Genomic DNA, 17,031 nt, shown 5'->3' with positions numbered 1-17,031 from the left:
ATAAATAGTTTGGAAAGGAAGAGAATAGAAGCTTTCTAAATGTGGTGCTACAGAAGAATGCTGAAGATTGGATGGGTAGATCACATAACTAATGAGGAGGTAGGTATTGAATAGAATTGGGGAGAAGAGGAGATTGTGGCACAACTTGATGAGAAGAAGGTACCAGTTGGTTGGACATGTTCTGAGGCATCAAGGGATCACAAATTTAGCATTGGAGGGCAGCATGGAGGGTAAAAATCGTGGAGGGAGACCAAGAGATGAATATACTAAGCAGATTCAGAAGGATGTAGGTTGCAGTAGGTACTGGGAGGTGAAGAAACTTGCACAGGATAGGGTAGCATTGAGAGCTGCATCAAACCAGTCTCAGAACTGAAGACCACAACAACAACAACAACAACAACAACATACTTGATTTATTAAATCAGTTAATAAATGGGATACTAGCACACTTTGCTGCAACATGCAGAAAGGTACAGCATTTTGTATTTGAATATTTGCTTTTAACCCTAGGACGCCTAAAGGGGAGGTTCGTTGAACCCACAATTTTTTTATGTCCCCTGATTTTGCCCAAGTAACTTTCATACTACATATTGCCTTTGAGTTATTGTTTGTCGGCTATTTTATGAAATGTTAGTATCAATATATTTTGTAGAAAGAAAAAATAAATAAAAGTATTATGGGTCCAACAACCCCCTCCCTCCCCTCCTTTGGCCTTCTATGCTATAGAAAATTTCCCTTAGTAGGATTTCGTATTTCTCATCCCTAGAACAATGTGAGTTAGTTCTTTGTGGGTTGATATTCTTGATATTCACAACAATTGGTTTACTTTCAGAGGAAGTGATTGTTGATGTCAGTCAGCTGTTATTTTTCTTGTAAACTAGCAGTGAGTTAGTGCAGTTCGCTACTGTTCACACCCAGACTTAGAAATGACTAAAAGAATACGTGACTCATGTTTAGAAAGAGTTCTGAATGAAATTTTAGATGACGATTCTGACTCGGGGAGTGAAAGTGAATATGAGGATGGTGTTATGGAGTATGATTCAGATCGGGAAAGTGATGTGGATGTTAGAGAAGATGAAGATAGCACAACTTCAGGGAGTGACCATCAGGATGTTATTGTGGCCAAGTCTGGAAGAAGGTATGTAACCACACAGCCTAGAATTCCTCGGATGTCTGTTGCTAATATAGTAAGAGTGCAGGCAGGAGTAACTCCAGCTGGTGTTTGCCATTCACCTGGGGAAGCCTTGAAGTTACTTCTTATGCCTGACATCATGGGTGTTATAGTAAAACATTCAATCGAAGAGGCAGTTAGGCGAAATGTTACTTTGACTAATGAGAAAGAATTGTATGCCTTTATAGGAATCCTGATACTTATAGGGGCAAATAAGGACAATTCTGTCAGTGTACATGATCTTTGGTCAGCCCTAATGGGTCGGCCAGTTTACAAGGGTATTATGGCAAGAGAACGTTTCAAGGTACTTATTGCAATCATTAGGTTTGATGACAAAAGTAACTGCCAGCTAAGAAGGGAAGCAGACAAGTTCACAGCAATCCGTGATGTTTTCAACAAAGTGAATGATAGGTTTCCACTATTGTATAAGCCAGGGGTCTGCCTCACCATTGATGAGATGCTCAGCTTGTTTAGAGGGCGCTGCCCCTTCAAAGTATTTATGAAGGATAAACCGGGCAAGTACGGCATTCTTATACACATGATGTCCGATGCAGTTGACAGATACATCTTGAATATGGAACCCTATGCAGGTAATGTTCAGAATTTGCCGAAAGAAGAATGGGGGTCTGCAGCAGTCGTCAAACGTCTGGTAGCACCTGTGAAAAATACTGGTCGAAATATTACTACAGACCAATACTACACATTGGTGGATTTGGTGGAAGAGTTATACTAAGACTACAAAGATACTACAGTAGGAACTCTCCAGTCAAACAGGAAGCATATTCCAGACATAATGAAGAACACGTCAAATCGAGAGCTATATTCATCAATGTTCTTGTTCACAGACCCATCAACAGGTAGGCCTCCAGTAACTTTAGTGTCCTACACAGCAAAAACGAAACCAAGTAAAAACTTACTGATATTGTCTACAATGCATCAAGATAAATGCACTGTTGGAGGAGAGAAGAATAAAACCGAGATAAATGCATATTATAATTCCACTAAAGGTGGAATTATACCATTGATCAAATGGCGCGTATGTACACCTGCAAGAGGGGAATAAAGAGATGGCCTCTATCTGTATTTTACTCTCTCATCGACATTTGCGCTATCAATGCAACCACCATATTCATCCAGCAACATCCAAGATGGAATGAAAAGAAACACAACAAACGGAAACTTTATCTTCTACAAGCTGGGATGGAACTAGTGAAATTGTAGGTAGAAGAAAGAAGTGCCAATGCAAGAGGGTTATCTAACCAAATTGTTCAATCGATGGAGACTATTCTACAAAAGAAAATCAAAGAAGTGACAACAGAAGCACGTCAGCCTCCTGCAGGGAAAGGTTGGTGCCATATTTGTGTAAGAGAAGCTAAAACAAAGAAGCAGAAGTACAACAATCTAAGTAAACCAAAACAGTATTGTGGACAGTGTCATAAACATGCATGTAACACACATTCAGAAAAAATTGTGAAGTGTGTCTCTTGCCTTGTAGTTGAGGACTCAGAGTAGTCTATTGTATATGAACACATCTGTATTTTGTATTGTAATATGTCAATTTTTTATTCACTCAATCCAATATTTATAACAATCAACAACATTTATAAACCGATGCCTTAGTTAAAATACGTAAACCATTTTGAAAGTTGTAATTTTTCGTCAGTAAACTTATTTAATACCTGTGGGCTTGCCGAACCTCCCCCTTAGGCACCCAAGTTAGAAAAAAAGGCTTGGGCATCCTAGGGTTAATATCACAATATAAAGAAGTGGAATATGGGAACTGTTTTTCTTTGTATATATGTTTATAATTTGATGTTGTGTTTCAGAAGGTATGAGGTTCAGGAGAAGGAGGGAGTTAGACCCTCTGGATCTGTAGCAATTTTTGGTTAAATATATGAAAACTGTAGCTGTATGGATGATATGGGACTTTCATCAGGAGCACTAAAATAAGATAATTGATCTCTGACAGATCAAGTTGATGTGAACCTGACATTTTGTGTATTTCATTCTGAAATTTCATTTGGTCCAGTCTTTTGCTGTTTATATTTGGTAAATATTCACTCTTGTTTTTGTTTCAGGTATCACTATACTTTGGCTATGAATCTTCTTTTTGGATTACGTGAAGCTCTAGCTGAAATTGTAGAGGAAGGGTTAGAAAACAGATGGAAGAGGCATCATGAAAATGCTGAGAGAGTCCGTGCTGGTGTTCGTAAGCTTGGTCTTGAATTTTTTCCTTGTGAGGGAGAAACGCTCCTAGACTGTGTGACAACAGTCCGTGCAAAGCCAGGAATTGACTGGAGGAAAGTAAGACACTATGCAATGGATGTGTGAGTACTCATTTTCTTTTCTAGCATTATTATCAGAAAGGGAAGAGGAACTGTGATTATTACCATTAAAGATAATATGTAAAATGTTTCCCTGTACCCACACACCTGATTACACATATTGAAATATTAGATCATTAGAGGGTTCCAGTCTAATACTGACAACTAATAATTCTCCATTTAAATTTCATTAATTAATATATATTTGAGAACAATCTTCAAGCTTAGGCTTAATTGAAGGAAAACTAGCTTTATTGAAAATGAAGCAAGTGAAGATACTTTTCTCCTTTCCTCAGACTTTCTAAGTGATTCATAGCTGGAAGGATTTCTTGTATTATGTGAAACTGAGACATGATGCATACCTATGAGCATTGCCAAGTGTGAACTTGACACCAGTGGAATTTATGATCCTCTTCTTTCATCCTGATGGCATGACTGTATTAGCCACCCACATGTTATTTACATTTCTATAGCCCACAATACTCATTACATGGTTGATTGACTCTGGCATTATCATTACTGACAAGATGTTAAAACCTAACTTCTTTAAACTGTCATTTGGTTTTCATCTTACAAACTTGCCACTTGTTTTATTTTACAAATATTCACATCGCCAAGTGCAAATTATCTTCAGAAGTTCCTGAAACTGCTATTAGATTAATTTTTTCTATGTATGTAAATGTAATAATAATTACTGGGGAACTTAAATGGAAAGCATTGCAAGAAAGACAATGTAGCTCTCACAAAACTCTGTTGGGTAAATTTAGAGAATCTGTATTTGAAGAAGACTATGCTATCATTATGCTGCCACTAATGAATATATGGGATAGGATCATAAGTATAAAATAGAAGAAATTAAGGCACATGTGGATGTTTGTAGATGAACATTATTCCCCCCACCCCCCCACCCCCACCCCCCAAATATCTAAAGAGGATGGGATAGAAAATTGATAATTTTGGTGTGAAGTACCCACCACCATGCATTGTACAGTGGCTTGTGGATTATATATAGATGTCCTACTCTAAAAGTCTACATAATGTCAACAGCTAATTTTCATGAAAAAAAAGTTACTAGATATCAACAGTGTAGGAAAAGACAGATTGATACTTACTATAAAGAAGACATGTCAAGCTGCAGATAGGCACAATTAGAAGACACGTACATAAACCTCTTGGCCACAGCTGCCATCAGTAAAAGAAAGACATACACCATTCACACACACAAGCAAGCACACCTCATGCACACACAACTGCCAACTCCAGCTCCAACTCCAGCATCTCGGACCAGAATGCAAATATCACATCGGATGTAAGCAGCAATCTGGAGGGAGCAGAAAAGGGAAGGGATAGTAGAGTATGAGTGGGAATAGGGGCCAATGCTTTCTGGTGTAATGTACAGGGACTAGACAGCCAACAGGCATAATGTTAGGAGGTTATGGGAAAGGGAGGTGAGGAAAAAGGAGCAAAAAGGAGAGGAGCTGGGAAAGATGGGTGAGGGCTGTGGGGACAGTATGTTAATGTAGGTTTAGGCCAGGATAATTATGGCAGTGCAGAATGTGTTTAAAGGACGATTTTCATCTGTGCAGTTCAGAAAAGCTGCATTTTGACAGCTGTCATCCCTTTCACACCAAAGAATCCCTGCCATACTGCCTGGCCACCTCGGGGCAGCATAGCAGTGACAAAAACTCCCTTACACAGTATGCTGAGGATCTCACCAAGGCCTTCAAAGACAGGCACAACCCTCCAGATGTAGTCCACAACAGATCTCCCATGCCATTTCCACTCAAATCCCCAATCTTCCCGCCACCCCGAAGAACCAGCCGCAAAGGAGTGTCCCCTTCATCACCCAGTAGCTTTCTGGACTGGGACATCTGAACCATATCCTTTGCCAGGCTTTGATTACCTATCATGGTGCCCTGAAATCAGGGACATCCTACCAAAGATACTTCCCACCCCTCCCAAAATGGTGTTCCATTGCCCACCCAACCTCCACAACATCCAAGTCCATCACTATGTCACTCTCAGTCCCAGCCCCTTGCCACAAGGGTCATATCCCTGTGGAAGACCCAGGTGCATAACCTGCTCAATCCACCCACACAGCACTTCCTATTCCAGTCTTGTCACAGGTTTATCCTACCCCATCAGGGGACGGGCCACGTGTGAAGACAATCATGTCATTTACTAACTCTGCTGCAATCATTGCACAGCTTTTTATATTAGTACTAGTGACAACCAGCTGTCCACCAGGATGAATGCCACCAAACTGTGACCCAGAACAAAGTAGACCACCTTGTGGCACAACATTAAGCTGAACATAACACACTTTATTTCAAAGGCTGCTTCACTACCTGAGCCATGTCGATCCTTCCTTCCACCACCAGCTTTCCTGAACTGCACAGGTGTGAGTTATCCTTACAACACATTCTCTGCTCACATAGTTATCCTGGCCTAAACCTATGGTAATATACTGCCCCCACACTCTCCACCCAACAGTTTCCACCCCCTCTGTCCTATCATTTCCTCACTATTCTCAACTCCCAACCTGTCTTTTTTGCAGCCCTCTGCCAACACATCCACCTGTCTTCTCTTGTCCTCTCCTTTTTTGCTAACCTCCCTGCCCCCGACACTGCTCCTGTTGACAGTCTAGTCCCTCCACACTTCACCAGACAGTGTTCATCTCTCTTCCCATCTGTACACTACTATCCCTTTCCCTTCCCCAACCCCTCCAGATTGCTTGCATCCCATGTGATAGTTGCATTGCAGGTGGAGATGCTAGAGTTGGCAGTCGTGTGTGCATGAGGCGTGCTTGCTTGTGTGTGTGTGAATGGTGTATGTCTCTCTTTTACTGATGGAGGCTGTGGCAGAAAGCTTTATGTAAGTGTCTTTTAATTTCATCTGTCTGCAGCCTGATGTGTCTTCTTTATGGTAAGAAGCAATCTGTCTTTTCTTACATTGTTGATATTCCTACCTGTTGTTGACATTGTTTGGTTACCAGATATATATCACTTGAATTATTTTCAATCTCGTTTACTTCCATCTCTGCTAAAATAAGTGCTGGAAATCAGAGTGAAGAAATGATTTTAGTATAAGAGATGTACTCACATGAATAAGTTTCTTTAAGTGAGATGTAACACAACTGGGCTACATAGGGATAAAGCAGATACAAGAGGTAGGATACAAAACCCCCATTCAGCTAATATTTGAATATTGTCTCTGTCTGAGATCAATACTAGATGCAGGAAGTAGAGAGTATCTGAAGAAGAGCAGCACATTTTTTCACAGGTTCATTTAACACACATTGAAGTGTCACTGACATGCTCAGCCAACTCATGTAGTGGGTGCTATGACAGAGGCATTATGCATCATGGTGTAGTTTAGTGTTAAAATTCTGAGAGCATACATTCCTAGCAGAATCAACCAGTATATCTCAGAATGAATTTGTCACATTGCAGCAGAGTGTGTGCAGATATGGAATTTCCTGGTAGACTAAAACTGCATGTCGAACCAGGACTCGAATCTGATACCTTTGCCTTCTGTGGGCACATGCTCTACCAACCGAGTTACCTAAGTGTGGCTCACTACCTGCCTTCACTGCTGGGGAGATGAGTACTAGCAGAAGTAAAACTGTAAGAATGAGTTAGGAGTCATGCTTGGGTAGCTCAATTAGTAGAGTACTTGACTACAAAGCAAGGATCCCAGTTTTGAGCATTGGTCTTGCACACAGTTTTAATCTGCCGGGAAGTTTCCATCAATATATTGATTTCCTCTATGTAAATCTCCTGAAAATTACATGAAGGTAAAATTTAGGACATTTGAGCACACATGGAGGCTTACCAACAATTGATCCTACTCCTGACTACTCATAACTGGAACAGGAAAAGTGGGAAATGGCAGTGGTAGACAAAGTACCCTTATTACTCACCATACGATGGCTTGCAGAGTATAGATGTAGATATAGATGTGGTCTACTCAATTTCAGATAACCTATAGTGTCTTTCCTAAAACTATATGCAAATTCATGCCCCAAAATGACTCAGGTGTAGTATAATAGTTTTATGGACCTGGGAAATAAAGGAACCTCAGATTTCAGTTCTCACCCATATTAATCAAACAAGCCAAAGTTTTCTGAGCCCAAAAATAAGTATATGAAATATTTGTAACATAAACTCAAGAACAGACTGCATAGGCCTGATCAAGAAAATGAGGATACTAAAATCTGCTTCCCAATACATTTATTCCTTAATGAAATAAATAATATATCTCTTTTTCAGACAGATAACTGAGCATTGATACTAGGAATAAGAACATAGTACTTGGAGATTTGAAGTCACTTTCACTGGTCCAGATCTATGTTCATTACTCAGAAACACATTTTCATTAACTTCTCAATAGTCGCAAGAAGTTTAGCTTCTAAAAAGTTCCGTTTAAGAGGAAAATACAGGATTTATTAGTGACCAATGCCTATTCCATTGACAAATTTCTTAGCAGAACTAGTTAATTTGTATATTATTAATAATATCACATAAAATGGCGTATAAAATCAGATTTCTCCATGTCTTCTGTATAATAATGTGATAAATATCAGTAAGTAATAAACTGCTTTCTATTTAATGATACATGGCTACAACAGCCTAAGAATTATTTTATGTACTTCAGTGTATATACATTTACATGTTTATTAGTATTACTACTTAAATGAAAATATATTTCAGATTTAATTACATATGCTCTGTCCATGAACATGTCTGTCTGAAATAACATCTACCCATTCTTTTTGGTGATATTACTGATTTGAAATCGAGCGTGACAAACTCAAAGCAATGTACACTAGTTCAACAGATGTGTATAGTGTTGCAGAACTTTTTAACAAACATTTTATAACTGTTACTGAAAAGATGGGGTTGTCAGGTTCGGTAGATGCTGCTATGGATTACCTTAGACCAGACATTTCAAGTAACTTCCATAATATGAATTTGACCCTCACTACCCCAACAGAAATAATGTCCATCATAAAATCTTTAAAATCAAAAACATCTAGTGGGTATGATGAAATATCAACAAAGTTAATTAAAGAATGTGATTCTGAGCTAAGTAACATATTAAGCTATCTGTGTAACCAGTCGTTTATCAGTGGAATATTTCCCGAATGGCTGAAATATGCTGAAGTTAAGCCACTGTTTAAGAAGGGAGATAAAGAAATAGCATCAAATTTCCGTCCAATTTCACTGTTGCCAGCATTCTCAAAAATTTTCGAAAAAGTAATGTACAGTCGTCTTTATAACCATCTTATCTCAAATAACATACTGTCAAAGTCACAGTTTGGATTTCTAAAAGGTTCTGATATTGAGAAGGCTATCTACACTTACAGTGAAAATGTACTTAATTCATTAGACAAAAAATTGCAGGCAACTGGTATATTTTGTGATCTGTCAAAGGCATTTGACTGTGTAAATCACAATATCCTTTTAAGTAAACTAGAATATTATAGTGTAACAGGAAATGCTGCAAAATGGTTCAAATCTTATATCTCTGGCAGGAAACAAAGGGTGTTATTAGGAAAGAGACATGTATCAAGCTATCAGGCATCATCCAACTGGGAACTAATTACATGTGGGGTCCCACAAGGTTCCATTTTGGGGCCCTTACTTTTTCTTGTGTATATCAATGACCTTTCATCAGTAACATTACCAGATGCCAAGTTCGTTTTGTTTGCTGATGATACAAACATTGCAATAAATAGCAAATCAAGTGTAGTCTTAGAAAGATCAGCCAATAAAATATTTGTAGACATTAATCACTGGTTCCTAGCCAATTCCTTGTCACTAAACTTTGAAAAAACACACTACATGCAGTTCAGAACTTGTAAGGGGTGTCCCAAGAGTATATGTCTAACATATGATGACAAGAAGATAGAAGAAGTGGACGGTGTTAAATTCTTGGGATTACAGCTTGATAATAAATTCAACTGGGAGGAGCACACCACAGAACTGCTGAAGCGTCTTAACAAATCTCTGTTTGCAATGCGAATTTTGTCAGACATAGGGGATATAAAAATGAAAAAGCTGGCATACTATGCTTACTTTCATTCCATAATATCATATGGGATTATTTTCTGGGGTAATTCATCAAGCCAAGCTAAAGTTTTCCGGGCACAAAAACGTGCAGTAAGAATTATATGTGGTGTGAACTCAAGAACATCCTGCAGAAGCCTGTTTAGGGAACTAGGGATACTAACTACAGCTTCCCAGTATATTTATTCCTTAATGAAATTTGTCATTAAAAATATATCACTTTTTCAAACCAATAGCTCAATTCATGGAATCAATACTAGAAATAAGAATAATCTTCACAAGGATTTAAAGTCACTTAGTCTTGTACAAAAAGGTGTGCATTATTCAGGAACACACATTTTCAATAACTTGCCAGCAGCCATAAAAAGCTTAACAACCAATGAAATTCAGTTTAAGAGAAGCCTAAAGGATTTATTGGTGGCCAACTCCTTCTACTCCATTGATGAATTTCTGAGGAAAACCAACTGATTTGTATATAAGTACAACATATCTTCTGCACAATTTCAGTGCAGTAATGTGTTCACTGAAAATTTGTGTGTGTGTGTGTGTGTGTGTGTGTGTGTGTGTGTGTGTGTGTGTAAGTATAATCTAACTTCTGCACCATTTCAGTGCAGTAATGTGTTCATTGTAAATAAGTATTACAGTAGTTGTATTACATGTTTCTTACCTTATAAATAAATAAAAAACTTTTTTATTTTAAATTCAGTGCAATAGTATTTGTAAAATGACTCTTAGTGTTCATTAAAAAATGACGATCATTCCACTTGGGACGTGTGGAATGGTACATTAGCTTATTTGTTTTAGTTTAAATATTTGTCATGTATTGTTGTTTTTCTGACATGTTCCACATCCTGGAGGACCTCCTCACTACGGATCAATTGGAATGAAAGTAAATCTAATCTAATCTAATCAACTGTTATATGAAAAACTTTGCCTCCATTGTAGACCAAAATTTAATACACAGTAACCCAACAGGTGTCAGTCCATGCACCTTCTTAGCATCGTAGCTTGTGGAAGCAAACACAATCAAGCAGCTAAGCATGCCTGAAGAAATCTATATCATGACTTTGAATCCATGAAAATAGTAGTTATACACAAGCAGGTTACTTTTCAGTACTGGCACTTACAATAAATTTGAAAAAGTGTGTGCCAATTATGCTTCCCATTCAACAAATGCAACATACGATAACCATGTTCATCTCTCCTTCACCCGTAATAATAATAGAAAACTGCATAAATTCCTGCAAAACAGGCAGCACGGTGAACATAGGGCCCAAGAAAGTAAACATGTATAAGGTTGTCAATTACCCAATAGCAAAGCCCTACTTGCATCTTGTAATGTAGCCCCCTCCATCCTATTTCCAACTGTTGTCCACAATAAGCAAAGTTTTTTCTGAAGATTTGAGACAAGTAAGATTACAATAAACTTTTTAGTTTACTTATCTTTTCGTGTAGAGTTGGTTCCCATTCTTCTTGTCTAGGGGCCTGATTCTTGAAGCTGAAATTCTCACATTTTAGCTCATGGTTGAAAAGATCTAAATAATTGTGAAGATTGTTGTTGTAGAATTTTTGTTTTTAAGTTTGTATATTGTGTCACATTTTATTATATCATACAATCTTTTGAATTTTCACATTAACAAAGCCAAAATTACATTGTTCACTCAAAATACAAAAATACATCTGATCACATCAGAGGTACGCTTACTACTCCTTCACTCTGTGGTAATAACAATATTCCAGAGGTTTACAATTTTTCTTGACAAATGAATTTGTATTAAGTTCAATTACTATTTCATAAATGAGTCCCAAAATAAACACAATAAATAGTACTAGATTGCATAATTAATAACAGAAATTTTCACTGTGTCAAATAATTCATAATTTCAAATGTTTCTAAAAACAATAATTTTAACTGTACATTCAGAGCTAGTTCTTATCCAGTGCAACATAAAAAATAAAGTGTTTCCTTTCCAAAATTCAAAAAATAGTTCTGGTATCAACAACTACTGTTGAGGAAAAGTAATGCTATAAGAGGATGTCTCATTACAATATCCCCTCATATAACTTGCAAACAATGTGTTTACAATATTTTGTGTCCTATTATAAGGTTTGCCAAATGGAATACAAAATGATGTCAAAAGATACAATACAGATGTATAGAAGTATTCCATACACAACATATTACAAAAAACACAAGAAAAATGTCTACTATTCAAGCCATGTTGTTGTTGTGGTCTTCTGTCCAGAGACTGGTTTGATGCAGCTCTCCAAGCTACTCTATCCTGTGCAAGCTTCTTCATCCCCCAGTACCTACTGCAACTTCCATCCTTCTGAATCTGTTTAGAGTATTCATCTCTTGGTCTCCCTCTATGATTTTTACCCTTCATGCTGCCCTCCAATACTAAATATTGGTGATCCCTTGATGCCTCAGAATACATCCTACCAAGTGATCCCTTCTCCTAGTCAAGTTGTGCCACAAATATCTCTTCACCCCAAATCTATTCAATACCTCCTCATTAGTTATGCGATCTACACATCTAATCTTCAGCATTCTTCTGTAGTACCACATTTCAAAAGCTTCTGTTCTCTTCTTGTCTAAACTATTTATCATGCATGTTTCACTTCCATACACGGCTACACTCCATACAAATACTTTCAGAAACGACTTCCTGACACTTAAATCTATACTCGATGTTAACAAATTTCTCTTCTTCAGAAACACTTTCCTTGCCATTGTCAGTCTGCATTTTATATTCTCTCTATTTCGACCATCATCAGTTATTTTGCTCCCCAAATAGCAAAACTCCTTATTACTTTAAGTGTCTCATTTCCTAATCTAATTTCCTCAGCATCACCCGTCTTAATTCGACTACATTCCATTATCCTCATTTTGCTTTTGTTGATGTTCTACTTATATCCTCCTTTCAAGACACTGTCCATTCCATTCAACTGCTCTTCCAGCTCCTTTGCCTCCTCTGACAAAAGTACGATGTCACCGGCAAACCTCTAAGTTTTTATTACTTCTCCATGGATTTTAATTCCTAGTCCGAATTTTTCTTTTGTTTCCTTTACTGCTTGCTCAATATACAGATTGAATAACATCAGGGATAGGCTACAGACCTGTCTCACTGCCTTCCCAACCACTGCTTCCCTTCCATGCCTCTTGACTATTATACTGCCATCTGGTTTCTGTACAAATTGTAAATAGCCTTTGGCTCCCTGTATTTTACCCCTGCTACCTTCAGAATTTGAAAGAGAGTATTCCAGTCAACATTGTCAAAAGCTTTCTCTAAGTCTACAAATGCTAGAAACGTAGGTTTGCCTTTCTTTAATCTATTTTTTAAGATAAGACTTAGGGTCAGTATTGCAGCACAGGTTCCAATATTTCTATGGAATCCAAACTGACCTTCTGGAAGGTCAGCTTCTACCAGTTTTTCCACTTGTCTGTAAAGAATTCATCTTAGTATTTTGGAGCCATGGCTTAACAAACTGATAGTTCAGTAATTTTCACACCTGTCAACGCCTGCTTTCTATGGGGCTGGAATTATTACATTCTTCTAGAAGTCTGAGGGTATTTTGCCTGTCTCATACATCTTGCTCACCAGAAGGTGGAGTTTCGTCATGGCTGGCTCTCCCAAGGCTATCAGTAGTTCTAATGGAATGTTGTCTACTCCTGGGGCCTTGTTTCAACTTAGGTCTTTCAGTGCTCTGTCAAACTCTTCACACAGTATCATATCTTCCATTTCATCTTCATCTACATCCTCTTCCATTTCTATAATATTGTCCTCAAGAACATCGCTCTTGTATAGACCCTGTATATACTCCTTCCACCTTTCTGCTTTCCCTTCTTTGCTTGAACTGGGTTTCCATCTGAGCTCTTGATATTCATGCAAGTGGTTCTCTTTTCTCCAAAGGTCTCTTTAATTTTGCTGTAGGCAGCTAGTGATATACGCATCTACGTCCTTACATTTGTCCTCTAGCCACCCATGCTTAGGCATTTTGCACTTTCTGTCGATCTCATTTTTGAGATGTTTGTATTCCTTTTTGGCTGCTTCATTTACTTCATTTTTGTATGCACTCCTTTCGTCAATTAAATTTTATATCTCTTCTATTACCCAAGGGTTTCTATTAGCTCTTGTCTTTTTACCTACTTCTGCCTTCAGTATTTCATTTCTCAAAGCTACCCATTCTTCTTCTACTGTATTTGTTTCCTCCATTCTTGTCGATTGTTCCCTAATGCTCTCCCTGAAACTCTCCACAACCTCTGGTTTTGTCAGTTTATCCAAGTCCCATCTCCTTAAATTCCCACATTTTTGCAGTTTCTTCAGTTTTAATCTACAGTTCATAACCAATAGATTGTGGTCAGAGTCCACATCTGCCCCTGGAAATGTCTTACAATTTAAAACCTGGTTCCTAAATCTCTGTCTTATCATTATATAATCTATCTGAAAGCTTCTAGTATCTCCAGGCTTCTTCCATGTATACACCCTTCTTTCACTATTTTTGAACCAAGTGTTAGCTATGATTAAGTTATGCTCTGTGCAAAAGTCTACCAGGCAGCTTCCTCTTTCATTCTTTACCCACTTTTCATATTCACTTACTACATTTCCTTCTCTTCCTTTTCCTACTATTGAATTCCAGTCTCCCATGACTATTAAATTTTCGTCTCCCTTCACTATCTGAATAATTTCTTTTATCTCATCATACATTTCATCAATCTCTTCATCATCTGCGGAGCTAGTTGGCATATAAACTTGTACTACTGTGATGGGCATGGGCTTCGTATCTATCTTGGCTGCAATAATGTGTTCACTAAGCTGCTTGTAGTAGCTTACCCACATTCCTATTTTTTTATTTATTATTAAACCTACTTCTGCATTACCCCTATTTGATTTTGTACGTATAACCCTGTATTCACCTGAGAAGTCTTGTTCCTCCTGCCACCAAACTTCACTAATTCCCACTATATCTAACTTTAACCTATCCATTTCCCTTTTTAAATTTTCTAACCTACCTGCCCGATTAAGGGATCTGACATTCCACACCCTGACCCATTGAATGCCAGTTTTCTTTCGCCTGATAAAACGCCCCCTTGAGTAGTCCCCACCCAAAGATCCAAATGGGGGACTATTTTACCTCCAGAATATTTCACCCAAGAGGATGCCACTGCTTTCAGCCTTTTGCAGTATCAGCACAGGAAGGCCATTTAGGTTAGTGTTACAAGGCCAGATCAGTCAATCATCCAGACTGTTGCCAGTGCAGCTACTGAAAATGCTGGTGCCCCTCTTCAGGAGCCACGCTTTTGTCTGGCCTCTCAACAGATACCCCTCCATTGTGGTTGCACCTATGGTATGGCTATCCATATCACTGAGGTACGTAAGCCTCCCCACCAACGGCAAGGTCCATGGTCCATGGGGGGGAATCCAAGTCATAATTTATACATATATGAGGACATGGCAGTCAGATTTCCAGATATATGTAACATTCTGTTCGAGAGAAGTGATACAAAGTCAAAACTACAATATTACAACACTAAACTATAGAGATAAGTGAAGAAGCAATGTAAATTACTAGAATTACAAATTGCCTGTTTACATCTATAAAGTCGCACCTTCAAAATCATTAAAAGAGAAGGAAAACTATTCAGAGCCTAAGTGTGCAATGATGAGTGAAAAGACTCAAGAAACTCACAATGACGGGCACTGACCAAAAGAATTGATGTAGTTGACAGATGTTTGAGTACATTACGCAGCACCTATGTGATCTCGTAAGTCGACTGGACCATCAAGGGTGCAGCCATACAGGAATGTGGAAGTGGATCCACCCACATCTTTCAGTTTCCTCCCTAGATTTCTCATCACACGCTCCAACAAAAAGGTAACTTTCTCCCTAGCTTTCACATTGAATACTGAAACATTGTTTTGTGTACTAAGTATGCTGTTCAACACCTCCCTCACATCACACAGCATTTGTTTTGCCTGTCTATATTGCAAAATAAGTACATAGGATTCATGCCAGAATGGATTAAAAAGTGTTCACATATATGGTATGTGGCCTCGATAGGTCACATCGACCATGAAAAACATGAGATCGGACATTCGAACCTCCATGTATTTTCTAAGAGTCTGCATTGATGTCTCTTGCTGTGTATTGTGTACGGCTACTGTGGAAATGTGTATTTATGTGCAGATATTTGTGGGACAGTTTGTTCAGTATACCTCTACATGCACCTCGTTTCCATACTTGTGACTCTGAAGTTTGCACGTCTTCTGCAACTACTGCACCAGGTGTTGTAGCATCAACAGGTTATGTGCACACCACCATGCACCAAACGCTTTGTTCGAAGATTTGGAAGCTCAACAACGATCGCTGAACCTCTTCATTCCTTCACCAATGACCAGTTTTACATTAATTCACAGCAATTTGTGATCTTCAGCCATGTTAACTTCAAACTTTGTCGCTTTACAATGGTCAAGTGCTCCACCATTAACACAAACAATGGACTCAGGTTTCGTGTCGCCAGACTGTGCTCACCAACATGTTAAGTTTGAAGTGAACAATATTCAGGACTATGTACCTACTGATCGATTGTATAATGCTCAAAGTGATCTGCACCTGTACATGTACTTTGACTCTCAATGGGCTGCAACGACAGTTACTGTGGTGCCATGTGCAGCTTCGCCATTACCGCAAAATGCACCTGGCCACTATCAACCATGACCTGGTCCAGTATTGCCTCATTTGCAAACTAATCAAGGACATTTTAGTGCACATAACTCTCCATACTCACCCCCCAGACTGGTCGCTCAAGTTTTCGACCATGTTGGGTCGAGTGCATCATTGGTGTTTTGCCTTCCAATGGCGTCATACCACACTGAAGTGACTTTCCACAAGTTCCACCAGTCATTTACAGTCTGACCTCACGGGGTGTATCTTCAACATGCGCAGAGAACTCAAACTTTTGTCATACAAGTAACCAACGCACACCCTCCGGCCCCCCCCCCCCCCCCTCCCCCTCTTCCCCCAGCACTCGCAGGGGGCCCCAGTCCCGGCCGCTCAGCTGCTGGCCAGTCCCACAGCACCGCCTATGTCTGCTGTGCTGGCGTCCCATGTTATTTTCGAGGTGGGTCAATTCAAATCAGTGCCTGTAGCCTACAGCCCAGTTTACGGGATCCCAACACCTACTGCACAGCTGCCCGTTCCCACAGTACCAATCGTGTCAGCAGTGTGGTGTTTTCACGACACATCAAGGACAATGCAGCCCACGGCTGGTACGGACATTTTTGCCAAAAACACACCCGCGCCTACCATGCCAGCCTGCTGTATAGCCTCTCCTGTCACAGACCAGATGGTTTTCCAAGAGACACCAAAGCCGCCTTTGTCCCCACCTCCAACTCGTCTGCCAAAGCTGCCGCCCTTATACGAGTACAACCCGGTGTCATTGTTTGTGCTTGTCGAGCATCTT

At 39.1% G+C, this 17,031-nt stretch overlaps 1 protein-coding gene across 1 annotated transcript in view; it reads left to right on the top strand.

Moving 5' to 3' along the window:
* The window catches only part of LOC126475285 (alanine--glyoxylate aminotransferase-like), a 98,728-nt gene that overhangs the window by 69,389 nt on the left and 12,308 nt on the right, over positions 1–17,031 (top strand). The window contains exon 6 of the mRNA XM_050103042.1: positions 3,250–3,498. Coding sequence (XP_049958999.1) covers positions 3,250–3,498 — 249 coding nt within the window. The remainder of the gene's footprint in view (positions 1–3,249; positions 3,499–17,031) is intronic.

Source organism: Schistocerca serialis, chromosome 4, assembly GCF_023864345.2.
Source record: "Schistocerca serialis cubense isolate TAMUIC-IGC-003099 chromosome 4, iqSchSeri2.2, whole genome shotgun sequence".
Lineage (NCBI taxonomy): Eukaryota > Metazoa > Arthropoda > Insecta > Orthoptera > Acrididae > Schistocerca > Schistocerca serialis.
The sequence above is the reverse complement of the archived record's forward strand: the minus strand, read 5'-3'. Positions and strand labels throughout refer to the sequence as shown.